The following is a 14,671-nucleotide window of genomic DNA, read 5'->3' as shown; positions in this document are numbered from 1 at the left end:
AAATGTGAAACCCAACATCTCTTTAAACCTGAGCAGTCTGCATGAAAATAAAAGGGTTCCAAACAAAAACCTAGGTTGCTAGGCTTACACAATATAAAGCATTTGAACCACATCAGGATAAGTGAACAGTTAACACTGATGAGATCCACTTACCTGCCATATTCCAAAAGTGTGGCATGAACCTTAGATTCCTCATCTAGCAGCTCTTCTGCTCCATCCTGACGTTTGTATTTTCTCTGGGGTTTATAAACCTCCTGCAAGATAGTAAACGAATTCAGAAACTGTCAAGAACTTATCCTAAATAAATGTTTTTATTTTTTAAATGGATAATGACCAATCCCACGTTCAACTTCCCACCTCCTCCATCAACGCTGCTTTGAATTCTGCTTCCGCAGTTAGGTTTGTACACCCTGACCACGTTAGACCTAAAAGGCTTCGTAGAGCACCTCTTTTCTTTCTCCCTCTTCTTCCTTTTTTCTAATATTACACATGAATATTTCACAAAAGGCATAATTTATTCAATTTGCCATTTTAAGCACATTTGAAAAGATGGCCAAAACCAACAAAACAGATGCCTCTTTAAATGAAAAAACCTATAATTAAACAGACAGCTTCAGTGACTGGGAATTATGTCTTAATTGGATAATTAAATTTAATTACTATCTACTTAATTGCTGCTCCTTTAGCCACTCACACAGGAGGGGAAAACAGATTCTATTATATTTTAAGGGGAAAAGCATGCAGGAAAAAAAATTCCCAGCATTCTACCAACCAAAATTAATCAATGCCATATTGTAGCTAAGTTAAAGAATGTTCAATACAATTAAATACTAGTTGGAGAGAAGTGCAGTAAATACAGTAGAATCTCAGAGTTACAAACAACAGAGTTATGAACTGATCAGTCAACCACACACCTCATTTGGAACCTGAAGTATGCAATCAGCAGCAGCAGAGACAAATAAAAGCAAATACTGTACAGTACAGCACTGTGTTAAACTACTAAAAAAATAAAGGGAAAGTTTAAAAAAGATTTAATGAGGAAAGGAAACTGTTTCTGTGCTTGTTTAATATAAATTAATAGGGTTAAAAGCAGCATTTTTCTTCTGCACGGTAAAGTTTCAAAGCTGTATTAAGTCAACATTCAGTTGTAAACGTTTGAAAGAAATGTAACGTTTTGTTCAGAGTTATGAACAACCTCCATTCCCAAGGTGTCCGTAACTGAGGTTCTACTGTACCATGCAGGATCACTAAGGCCACATCTATAAAGCTCTGTAGCACTGTAACTATTGGGTGGGGTGATTTTTTTAAATGATATTGTTATACCTGTACAACCCCTAGCCTGGATGTAGTTATGCCAATATGAAGATGCCTTATACCAGAATAGCTTATTCTCCTTCCTGTGTGGGAACAGCTATACCGGTATAAGCACAAATATACTACACTGTGGGGCTATACCACTTAAACTATATTCGTATAATGAAGCAGTACAACCTTTTATGTATAACAAAGACCTAAGAGTACTTCAGGGAAGTAACAAAAGAACTACTGGATCCAGGATATGAAGCACTTTTAATGGGGTTATTTTTGTCATTTGTTTGGTGCGAGGGAGAGGCAAATACACGAGACATTCTGTAACTGGAACAATAGTTTTTAAAAAGTGATTTATAAAAGGATAAATCTCTATAAAAAACATTAAAAATGAAGATCCACAAATACTACTGGCGGTGAAAATACTGGAAAAACAGATCAAAAGATATGTTGTCAACTCTTCTGATTTTACTGCCAGGTTTGTAATGTTTGGTGTTTTTCTTAAGGCCCCAGCTATCAGAGTCAGTTGACTAAGTGCGAGTCAGCTCTCTTTCTCTCAGAAATGCACATTTCTAGCCCTAGCCCTCATGGTTACAGAGAAAATTGAAAACATGAACCTTAAAGGCTCCAAGACCAGAAAGGTAATACCCCACCCCATTTTTTTAAAATGTCACAAATTTTAAGCCAATCTCATGTTTGGAGGGGCTTGATTCATGATGTTTGAATGCTTGGGGCTGGTAATGCAACAAAACGTTAAACACAGGGAAAAGCAAGCCTAGTATTTTTCATACTTAACCAATATCAGGAAAACTAGTGGACATGGCATTTTATCACCTGGGATGATAGTTTCAAAGATTTTAGAAAGCCAGAAGAGACAATAGTGATCTTCTAGTCTGACCTCCAGTGTAACACAGACCAAGATTTTCACGCAGCAACTCTTGCATCAAGCCCATAACTTCTTGATAAAGTAAAACATATCTTTAGAAATTCTGATTTATAGAGACTTCAAGTGAGCAAGAATCAACCAAGTCTCTTAGTAAATTGACAATTCCTCTCACTTTTAATCTACCTTATTCCTAGTCTGCATTTGTCTAGCTTCTCCTTCCAGCCACTGGATTTGGACTTTGAGAGCTTTCTACTATCAGATGTCTCCCTATGCTAGACCTATGCTAAGGAATGGAATTCATCATAGCAATTACAGCATGCACAAATACACCATAAATGTTAGTCTTAGCATCAGATAATTGTGTAGATGAACGTAAAACTACTTACTGAGAATCTCAATTCACAGCACATTCATCTTTCATCAGTAGCAGCTCTAGTTCCAGTCACTATTACTAATTCTTAATATTCCCTTTGCCAGCCTTCAGTCCTGGCCAGAACCATAAATTTCATTTCATATTCCCCTGGAGTAAAGCGGGTAAGTCTTTAGTCCACAGTTTTAATAATTAATCCAGATGACCGAATAATCTTTTCACATTTATTTGATCCTCTTTTAGAGAAGATGATCTCTTCCCACAAATTCCAGTGCAAAGTGATGTAAGGATGCCCTGCAAAGGTGACTTTTCCCCAGTACTTAATTATGTAATATGAAGGTTTGGGAGGGTTTCTTCCCTGCAAGAAAAGTTATTCTGCTCATTTTCTGCATTAGAAATTCAAGTTGTCTGGCCTGCAAGATTCCACGGCCTTGTCTCCATAAGACACCTACCAGCAACACTGATGGTAGCAACAGTGGAGACTGTAGTGAAGACAGAGCACAGGTATTTTTTTTCTGTTGTGCTGTTTAATGCTACTTTGAGCAGGAGGAAAAAAACAAGAGTGATAGACCCCCAACCTCTGAAGTTGCACAGATGGAAAATTACAGGTCCCAATTTTCTTTAGTCTTATCTACACTGGGAATGCACCTCCATTCCAACTACCTAAATAGCTTAGCATAGACCAGGAAGCTACAGTTTGCTCTGGTGGGAATTACTACTGTAAGCTTCGTTTTTGTGGCTCTCCTTGTCTATGCCAAGAGGCAGTTACATACTTGGCCACTAATGGCTGGAAGCAGGACAATTTCCAGTATAAGCAAGGCAATACTGTAGACTCAGCCTACGATAACTGGAGAATCAATTAAATGTCTTAAGCAGCAGGATGATGAAACCCAACAACTGACAGAGGGAAAAGGTTTTTAAACCAGTCTGCTTAAGATGCTTGTAAGCTGCCAACATTCCTCACCAGCCTCGAGAATTATTAAGCATGCCTAAATCAGTCTTTAGCCCTTGCCTCCAATAACGACCAATAAACTCGCAAAAGGAAAAACTTCCAACAGGGTCTCTCTATCCAGCCACAACTTACAGGCTTCTCACCTGAAGTCTCCTTTCTCCAGTGACCATTACAGGAAACTGTCCCTTCCTCTGCAACCTCCCTTCCACCCTCCCCCCCCACCTCCTTCCTGCAACTCTTTACAGGGAACACTTGTCCTATTCTCGGCTGGACCCAGGCCTCTGGCCCTTAACGGGGCAGGCTATCCAGTAGCAATGCTGTTTGTTAACACCTATTTAATCACCCACTGACAGTTTGACACAGGAAGTTTCTGTTAAAGATTTAACACACTCTTTAAAAAACAGGGAGGACAAGAGCGGGTATTTCCAAGGTTAAAAAACTGATTTTTTTAATTTGTTTTATAAAGAGGGGAGAGGGTGAAAACCACCTTTCAAGCGTTTATATATCATAATGGAGCAAAAAAAGGCTAGTCCAATTTTAAAATAAATAATTTCATAGGCCATCTTTAGAAGCTGTTCTACAGAAGGAGTGTTGTGAAGAAGGCACAGGATGGTAATTTATGCAGTAAGGAACTTGCTGATGTATGAGGCAAGCAACTCAGGAGTTATGAAGTACATTTTTAAAGGGTTATAATTCCATAGTGGCAACACTAGTTTTAGTTGAGGAAGCATCTTCTACTATAAAGTTCCTATTTTCAAGCACTGATACCTTTGGGATTAATTTTTCAATGACTGCTTTTAGCTGAAAAGAGTTTTTTGACCAATTTGGTAAAATTCCACTTAGACCTCTGAGTTCAGTATAATAAAATAGTGTTTTTCAGATATTGAGAAGTATACCAGGCATTGTTTCTGTACATGGAATATTCCCAAATGGCTTGTGTTAAAAGACCTCCATATTCAACATGTACTTAATACTTATATTCTCTTCTCAGTTTCACTGATGCAAACTCTCTATCATCCATGGAATTCCAATAGTACAACTAAGAAGAATTTGGCCCAGAAGTCTCAATCAAATGATTTTGATGCATCTGAAAAGAAGTGTAGAAATACCAAAGTTGTGTGTCTGAAAGGAGATGAAAAAATCTCCTACATTTTTAATCAAGTATAAAAAGGTGCAGAGCTCATTACATTATTAAAAATTAAAAAATGGGTCTTACAGCAATAATGAATTTCATATACATTGAAGTATAAAATTTAACAGTGCACTACACAATATTGCAAATGTGTAAACAGATCCAGTTAACACAGGAACCATAACCTGAAATTTCTTACTTGTGTGTCAAATTAGCATAGGGGTTTTTATTAATTTTTTTAAGCTGTAACTTCATTTCTTTACTTCCCATTATTCATTCTACTCTTAGTCCCAAGTCCTGCAAATGGCACTCATGTTCTTAAAGTTTGCAGGATTGGGGCCATAGAATCTTGAAAACTGGCCTAATTCAAGTGTCGTGTAAGTAGGTGCCACTTCACTGACTTCCACTGACAGAGCAACACTCATTTGCGTCAATCTGAATTTGACTCAACATGTCTATGCCTGCTACTTTTCTGCCCTTCTCCTTATGCCCAATGCTAAATTTCCCTCACCTTTTTCCCTTAAGCACAAGCCAACACACTGTTTACATCACTGTCTGTCATCAATGGAGGCAGCACAGTAATGGGATTAGGGTTTGTTAACTAATTTGATCCAAGTGTCCATCTTGCAGAGGGCTTTGCCCCAGCAAAGAATATCAGTATGTATAAAACACAATTGTTACCAGCACTTAAAGTTTCTTGACAGACAAATGGGTATGTTATAAACTAGATGTTATTGCCCTCTGGAGCAAGTTTTCAAGCAAGTCTAGTTTTGGGCTCAAACTATTTGATAGGGTCCCTTTAAGACTGCTACTGTCTAAAACAAATAACTCTTTCAGGTCAGCTGAGGCCTGGTAAAATGATTAATCCTGGAGTGACCCTACTGCCTAGGAGAGTAAGTGTGTGGGAGGGAGAAATGACTGTTCAGCTGTTACAGCAAGAAATGAAGAGGATCTTGGATTCAAATACATAGGCAGACTTGGGCTGAGCCAGTTGTGCATTGTGCAGCCTCAAACAAGTCACTTGATCTCACACACAACTATTGGGGTAAGAGCAGATGCACAATGAAAACCAGACTCTGTTCTGTAAGCTGATTTCTAAAGAAACACATTGCAAAAACAGACCCAAAGAACAAACTAGAGGAAAACGGAGTTCCCACTCCCTGGGTATGCATGGTATTTTAAGAAGTGCTATGTAAATGAAGTAATATACATTCAGGATAATTTGCAATCGCAAAACTGCATATCTGTGCTGTTTCAACAGTTGGAAGGCACTATGACCAAAACAGGGCATTAGCAAACTAAATCAAACTAAGCAACATTCCCTCCTTTCTTAAGGCTTGGCTACACGTGCGAGTTACAGCACAATAAAGGAGCCCCGGGCACCCTAGCTCACTATCCATCCACACTGGCAAGGCATGTAAAGCGCTCTGACTCCGCGGCTACAGCGAGTGAAATAATGCCACAGTGCCAGCGTGGATGAGGTGTTGTATTATTGTGCTCTGTATTTAATCCCCTTAAGACAAGTGGCCACTCTTGCCATTGTTTTGTAATCACTGCAGGAATGCAGATATACCCTTTGAAAGCTCCATTTCTGACAGCCGGAATGCTTATCTGCTCCGAGACAAAGCACCCATTACTGTGGAATGCTGAATGTGAGAGAGAGAGAGAGAGAGAGAGAGGCGGGGGGGAGGGGAGGGGGGGAGGTCTGTTGCTGTCTGAACTTACAAGACAGCATGCTGACATGCTCTCAGCCCCCAAAAACCCACTCTCTCTCCCCCCACATACACACAACACACTCCCTGTCACACTCCACTCCACCCCACCCCCACCTCATTTGAAAAGCACGTTGCAGCCACTTGCATGCTGGGATAGCTACCACAATGCACTGCTCTCTGTGGCCGTTGCAAGAGCTGCTAATGTGGCCACGCCAGTGCACTTCCAGCTGTCAGTGTGGAAAGATTGTAGCACTTTCCCTACTGCGCTCTACAAAGGCTGGTTTAACTCAAAGCGCTCTAAATCTGTAAGTGTAGCCATGCCCATAATCTTCTAGAGATGCAGGAGCAGACCTTGACACTCTGAATATAAGAAGAAAAAAAAAAAAAAGGTCAGCCTGCCGCAAAGAGCTCAGTTTAACTGTTCTGGTTGTCTCGAAAAGTGTGTCTTTTCAGAGTTGGCACTATTCAAGGAAATGCAGTTGAAGCTGATCTCACCTAACCTTGGTTTCTGAAATGAGGAGATTTTTCATAGGAACCAACAGGAACCGCAGAGGTGCAAATGGAAGCTTGCAGACTCTTGAGAATCTCCATTATAAAAAGTTACCTCCTACAGGAGTAGGCTGTACGCACTTCAGCTGCTACAAACTAACCCTGGTTTCGAATACACTCAAATCTAACCTGATACCATGAATTGCATTTAGTCTCTAAAATGGGGAAACCTCAAACAGCACTTTGCAAGCCAAACTGGCTTAACTCCATGGCACTGTTTATGAGAAACTCACTCTCACACACACAAAATCAAACCCTCTGAAAAATCTCTTTCAGAATTAGGTGAGGTAACAAAAATCCTTTTTTTAAACACAATCTAGTGCCATGATCTAGTCCTTAATCCTAATACACTATTCACAGTTTTGCCAGCATATTTACAAGATCTAGAAGTAATATCCATACTTTCCAAATCTGTCAGGTCAGACATGAAACCAAAGCCCTGGAACATTTCCAATCACTAAAGAACCCATGTCTCTTTTTATTAATACAGGGAAGGTATCCCAGTGCCCTGGCCAATTTCATTTCTGGCAGCTGTTTTGCCTCCCCTATGCAGTATCAATTGGATACAGCACTCTTCATGACATGCTGTCCTAAATGGTTGTTTTACATCACTTGTGCTCTGTTCAACAACTACTGCTTTTCACACCACAGGAGGCTGCATTTCAGTAAGGGATAATGGGAGCCCTGTGTAGAGCACATATAGCTTTTTTCAACTTGTAAACCATTTCTGCATCTGCTAAGATCAAAAGTACATTTTTAAAAGGAAGAAACCACACCAAATTTAACATCTAGCAGCTTCTGCATTACATCATATTAAGAGCAGGGTGGATAAAAATCAATAATTTTTTTTAATTCGGAATTTTTTTTTATTTAAATCCAATTTTTTTATAAAATGCTTTTTGAGGAAAAAACCTATCTAAAGATAGTTTTAATTAAGATACATTATAGCTCAAAGATATCTCATCATGGAATAGGGATTATACATTTTAATTCTATAGTATGAGACAATATATTCATGTAATGTTTAAGAAAGTTTTGTAAATGAGTTCCAATAGTTCATGGATTAGGGACCCAATTTTATGGGGTTCCAGGGGCTTCTGTATAGATTATTTAGATTAATCTTTCTACCTACCCAATGGGACTCAGTGCTCAGTCTAGAAGATACCATCAGAGATGCTTAGTTTTGCAGTTCTCAAATTGTAGATTTGTCTCTCCAGAGATAACATGTTTGTTAACCCCAAAAATGTTTTTAAATAAATAATATATAGAGGTGAAAAATAACAGCCCTCAACCCTATTGTCCCTCTGCAAATTTGTGTACACAGAGTCAAACCCTTACCTCTAAAGTGAAAAATTTCAAAAAAGTTCAATGAATAGAAGAATAGATCTGGACAAGAAGAAGAAGTCTGGAGATAAATATGAGAAGGGAGGGACAGGCAGTAGAAACAAAAGCAGCATATTCCAGAAGTCTTGAGGTCTTTCTGAGTGTAGCCTTCATTGATTTGAGATCATACCATTCTCTCAATAGGAGGGAAAACCTATAATGGCAGCAGGCTGTAAGAGACCCAGTTTGGGAATATTTTAATGAAGTTCCTCTACCTGTGGATAAAAAAGGCATGTGTGCAAAATGCAAACAATGCAACAAAGAAATGCAAGGCCTGGTTGCCCAAATGAAACAACATCATGAGAAGTGTTCCTTCTCAGGAAGAAGCTGCGTTGAAGATGATGAAAGGAACATGTCTGAACATGCAGGATTTTCAGGTTGGTTAACTTTTTTATTTCATACTTCTTAAGGACTGCCTGTCTTCCTTCTGGATTATTCTTGAATTCTCATGTTTGAGCAAAAAATATAGTTGTTACTCTATGGTACTATCATTTTAGATGCAGTTGTGATAAAAAATAAATAGCTGAAATAGGCAGATCTTCCTTTTACAATTTCACCTTTAAAGTAGTGGGGTACTGAATGTCAGTGAATGCAATGAATAATATTAAATGAGCAGTATGGTAATAATAATTAAATAACTGCATTGACTTATTTTGTTTAGGGGAATCCATCCTCAACATACAGGATTCTGAAGACTATCCACCTTCAAGATCACCATCGTTTTCTATAGTTTCAGAGTTATCTGCCAATGATAGTGTTTCAGTCACATCATGTATGTCACATAGCCACAGTATATCACCTGTAGCAAAAAAAAGAAAAAAAACTCCATCATCCAGAAACAATCATAGATAAATTTGTGATAAGAACCAGCAGATTACAAAATGAGGTAATTGATGAAAAAATTGCCCTGTTTGTTTATGCAACAAACTCTCCTTTCCATATGATTGAGAACCCACACTTCATTAACATGGTTCAGTCATTAAGACCAGGATACAGTACACCCAACAGAGCAGATGTCGCAGGCAAATTACTGGATAAAGTGTATGAAAGAGAAATTGAGCAGTGTGCAAAAGGTCTAGAAGGGGAAATTGTTAACCTGAGTCTTGATGGGTGTAGCAATGTCCACAGTGATCCTATTGTATGAGCTTGTGTGACAACAGAAGAAGAGAATGTTTTCCTACAGAAACAATTGATACATCAGGAAATGCACACACAGCAGAATACTTACAAGTAGCAGCAGTAAAAGCTATAACAACTGTGAAAAAATTTCAAATGTCTACTATGCAACTTGGTCACAGACAATGCTGCAAATGTATTCAAGATGAGAAGAAATTATTTAGAAGAGAGTCCCAAGCTAACAACATACGGTTGCAGTGCTCATTTGATGCACCTCCTAGCCAACGATTTCAGTGTTCCAGAAATAAAGGCTCATGTTGTTGAAATTGCAAAATACTTCCGTAACAATCACTTTGCAACAGCTGCTCTGAAAAAAGTGGGAGGAACCAAGCTAACTCTCCCACAAGATGTGCAATGGAACTCAGTAGTGGACTGTTTTGAGCACTATATCAAGAACAGGCCTAATCTGATGACAGTTTGTGAACAAAATCGTGAAAAAAATAGATGGCACTGTCACAGCCAAAGTTCTCAACATTGAGCTTAAAAGAAATATTGAACATGTGCTGAGTACCCTGAAGCCTATTTCTGTAGCCTTGAACAAAATGGAGGGAAACAGCTGTTTTATTGCTGACACTGTTGAAATCTGGAAGGAATTGAGTGAGATCTTAAAAAGAGAAATATGCAATGACAGAGTTAAATTACAAACATTAAAAAAATGAATGGGACAAGCACTATCTCTAGCTCATTTTCTTGAAAATATTCTCAATACTCAGTACCAGGTCAAACCTTACCTGCTGAAGAAGAGGAGTTGGCTATGACACGGACATCTAGCACTCATCCTTCCATAATGCCGACTATAATAAACTTCAGAGCTAAGGGTGAACCCATTCAAGAAAGAAATATTTGCTGATGATGTTTTAAAGAAAGTCACACCAGTGAACTGGAGGAAGTCACTTAAGCACTTGGATTCAGAGACTGCTGAAGTGATAATCTCACTTTTAACAGCAGTAGCTTCTTCTGCTGGTGTAGAAAGAATATTTTCTTCCTTTGGACTGATTCATTCCAAATTGAGAAAACGTTTGGGACCTGAAAAAGCTGGAAAGCTTGTTCTTCTTTTCCAGATTATGAACAAACAGGAAAACGAAGGTGAAGATGACTGTTAGCTGCAGAAGCCAATATTTTAAGTTTCTCATGTAGACCTGGCTGAGACAGTCGATTTAATTTTTTTTTTTAATATTTCATTTAACCATTTTAGTTAACAATTTTAACAAAAACAAAATGGATTTTAAAAAACTTGAACATTTAACTCAATTCAAAATTTCATATGCTTGTTTTGTTAAAATATTATGTGATTGTTGTTGAAGAAAAAATCCAGAATACATAACATTGTTGTTTTAGTTAAATAAAACAATTTAAATGTCTGTCTGGTGATGTTCTCCTCCTAATACAGCATGGCAAGAAAATCCTCCAAATATTAATGATTAACTTGTTGAACTGGAGATAGTTCACCTCCCAATGACTTCATAAATATCTACTTCACTTACCTTTGGTAAATGAAATAACCGAACAATCATTCATTTTCTGATATAGCTGTAAAACTAATCTGTTTTTCAAAATAAATCACTTTAAAAATGTATAGTGTGTACCTTCTAAAAATGGAACCTACATCTATCTCCGAGTCGTGAAAAATGTGTGTTAAGGTTATAACAACCAAACAAGAATGCACTTTTATGTAGAAATCCATTATTTGAGTCTTCTGACTAGTGATTTAAATCAAATCCACCCTGATTAAGAGAACAAAAACTCCAGACCTATTAAACAAAAGAACAAACAAAAATCATCTATCAGTATAGAACAGGGGCATCTGAGCTGCTCGTTATGACATTCTACACTTTTCTCCTGACACACTGTCAAAACAGTAACCCTTTTACAGATACACTGACAAAGAACATTGGTGTTCCCAGAATCTGCTCTCTAGCTTTGCTCACTAAGTATCATGAAAATACGTCAGAGCCTCCTCTTTTCCCCCTCTTGTTTTTAAGTGTTTTGATGAGTTTTGGCAGCTTTACATCAGGAAACACTTTTTTTATTAAAGCCACTGGGTATCAGTGCAAGTGCCATAGAAGCCATTTAAATTCATGACAGTTGTCCAAATGCAGCAGAAGTTGTCCTTTAAGATTTTTAACTGGCTTACATACATACATACATACATACACACACACACACACACACACATATATATATATATTATATATATAAAAAGAGAGCTGAAGTAAAAATGTAAATTCGCCATCTCCCAATGCAACTGTATTCCAATTCCCCTGCCACCCACCTAACCACTATGTCTCCTGCTTTAACATTAAGAGATTGCAAAAATTACTTCGGTATTACTTAATGCAGCCAGATGTCCTTGTTTTAATGCCAAAAAGTGTTGAAATGTCATTATTTAGACCTTAAGATGAGAGGTTATAGCTCAGAAATCCACTTTACAGCTATACCTCACAGGAAAAATATACATAATAAAAACATAGCCAGGGTCTAATCTCAAAACAACAGTATTTTACATAGGGGAGAGAAGGAAGGGAGAAATGTGTAGACAGGACCAGAATAGTACTACCTCTACCCCGATATAACGCTGCCCTCGGGAGCCAAAAAATCTTACCGCATTATAGGTGAAACCATGTTATATTGAACTTGCTTTGATCCGCAGAGTGCGCAGCCCTGCCCCCCAGAGCACCGCTTTACCGCGTTGTATTCGTTATACCACGTTATATCGGGTAGCGTTATATCGGGGCAGAGGTCTATGTGTTTTAAACTTTATCCCCTGGTTTAAACAAAGCAGATACTGAGGTTCAAAGAACAGCCATTGTTCATAGTCTAGAGCTACCTTCCATACTGGTAAGAATGCTAAAAATCAACATTCTCCTATTTAATTCTCAAGAATTTACCATAGCAACCTCAGCACATCACACAACATCAGTACAAAAAGCATCCAGGGCCCATGAAACCTATCTTTCACTACACCCACACCAGCACGAAACCCTTTTTCACCTGACAGTTCTCTTCACATATCTGTGAGTTAGAAATACACATACACACTATAGTCATAGCATCTACACATACAAAATAACTACAAGTTCTACTGCAAAGGGCCCCCGAGCTCTTCAAATCCTCCCCTTCTTCCAGCATCTCCCACCCCCAACCACATAAACACATCTCTGCCGATACTTTCCAAGCTCACAAAGACTTGGGGTCTTCCTGATCTCTGGTGGTAAGGAGTTCCACACTCTAGGACTTTCCACTGAGAGTGCTCTGCCCATGATACCCAGAAATTTCACCCTGGAGAAAAGCAGGGGGGGGGGGCAGATGTAGTGGCCTTGTTAATCACAGCTGCCATGGAGGGCAGTAGAAGGAGAAGCAGTCACTGAGATGGGTCCAAGCGAAGGGATTTGGGAATCAAGAGCAGCATCTCAGGCTGAACCTGGAACTGTAGAGGTAGTCAGTGCAGACTGTGAAGTACCAGTATGATGTACTCTCTCCATCTAAGTTCATTCCATTTAAGGGGCAGAGCCGCCCATTGTAGCGCCATGTGGCCCATACAGTTAGCCCCAGGAAAGCATACTGCAGGAGTCTAGTCTGAGAGTGACTAAAGCACTGATCAGCCTACTTCGTCTTAGAGATTATGGGGCTTCGAATTTTGGAAGAAGGCATTTCTATATACTGTGGTTCTTCAGGTGTCCAAAAGCAGCAATTACTTCAATAGGACCATAACTGCCTTGACTCTCAGATAAGGACTTTCAAACACTAAGTCTAACAATGTGTTGGAAGAGTCCTAGACAGAGCAGGTGAAAAAGAAGAGAGGCTCTTTGAACCATCCATGTCAGACATGGTCAGTTCTCGACAACAGAAAAAAACAAATAGAGACCTGTAAAAATAAAGAGGCCTTTCAGTATCACTGTCACAGGTGGCAAGAAGCAGAGGAAAAGGCATGCCTGGAAATCCTAGCGGAAAACAGCACTGTATACCTAGTCCTTATGAAATATCTAGAGTGCAACTCTTTCTGCAATGCACTTGAATACTACACAATGATAAGAGCAACAGAAAACTAAGATATAAAATGAGCCCCAGGGCTTCAGATCAGCTACTATGTAAATTAGAGCCTCAGGAGTGGGTAGATTTTCTAGCTCATTTTATACATGGAATTGAAATATTTCAAATAATTATGAGATGACTGATATATGCTGCATTATTTTAAGATTAAACATAAAAAAGTGTTTACTTTAGAACAATCTGAAGTCTATTTTTTCTTCTAGTTGCAGCTCAGCTTGGTCTACTCTGATTAAAAATTATGCAAATTTAAAGATAAGAAATATGGAGCTGAGGGTCAAGTGCACAGAATAAATTCTTAATGGCTCTTACTGGTGATCTGAGGTTTTGTTAAATATCACCAAGATTTTTTTGTTTGAAGTTCTCCCTACACAGAGATACAGCATTATAAATTCTAATGCCAAAGTAAACTAGTGGTTTCTTTCCTCAGAAGGATTTCTGCTAGGCATTCAGCATTATGGACCCACAACTCCTATAAATCAGCATTGTCTTATGTTCTACTAGTAAGAATCCATACTGCATGCTGAACATGCATGTTGTACTATGCAATCCATGGGGACATTATCAGCGCCAAATTGATTTCTATATCACAATTTCCTGCTCGCGTTGAAAAGGAAGGGGCCTGTGTATTTCAGATTAGTGTTAGTTTTGAGAAGGAGGGTTTTTACACAAATGCACAAACTGCTTCCTACCATGGCTGACTAGAAAAGACACTATGCAAGAAAATGTTATGGTGGAATCAACATTAAAGATGATACACAGAGAGCAGCGTGTCTCTCTCTCTCCTGTGTGTGACTGGAGCTGGTACAAAATTAATCCACCTCCAATCCAGAGGTAGGCAATCCCTAATATTCTCTTTTAATGCCTTATTCTGAGCTGGTGTGGAACCTATACCGCCAGTATTCAGCGGATGTGGTGGCAGTTCTCCCTACTTGAGAATACCATGGGCCTGTCCTAACTCATGTCAATAAAGTGAAGATGCACTATCATTTAACTCTAAAAATTAAAGCGCTGCAGTTATCTATAATCTAGTGGAGAAGAGCTCGCAGATTCTACATTATAAAAAAGTATCCACTCCTTTGTCACCACAAAACAAACAAATATATTAACTCATTGCATATTTAGCCCTGGGTGACCTCAAATCCCAGAGCGT

General features: G+C 38.6%; 1 protein-coding gene across 2 annotated transcripts in view; it reads right to left on the bottom strand.

Annotated features, from left to right (window-relative positions):
- Positions 1-14,671, bottom strand: part of CCDC93 (coiled-coil domain containing 93) — a 119,707-nt gene that overhangs the window by 89,789 nt on the left and 15,247 nt on the right. For both annotated transcript variants that reach the window (XM_034785531.1, XM_034785532.1), the window contains exon 7: positions 154-254. In XM_034785531.1, coding sequence (XP_034641422.1) covers positions 154-254 — 101 coding nt within the window. The remainder of the gene's footprint in view (positions 1-153; positions 255-14,671) is intronic.

This window comes from Trachemys scripta, chromosome 11 (genome assembly GCF_013100865.1).
Source record: "Trachemys scripta elegans isolate TJP31775 chromosome 11, CAS_Tse_1.0, whole genome shotgun sequence".
NCBI classification, from domain to species: Eukaryota; Metazoa; Chordata; order Testudines; family Emydidae; genus Trachemys; species Trachemys scripta.
This window is presented reverse-complemented; position numbering and strand designations above follow the sequence as displayed.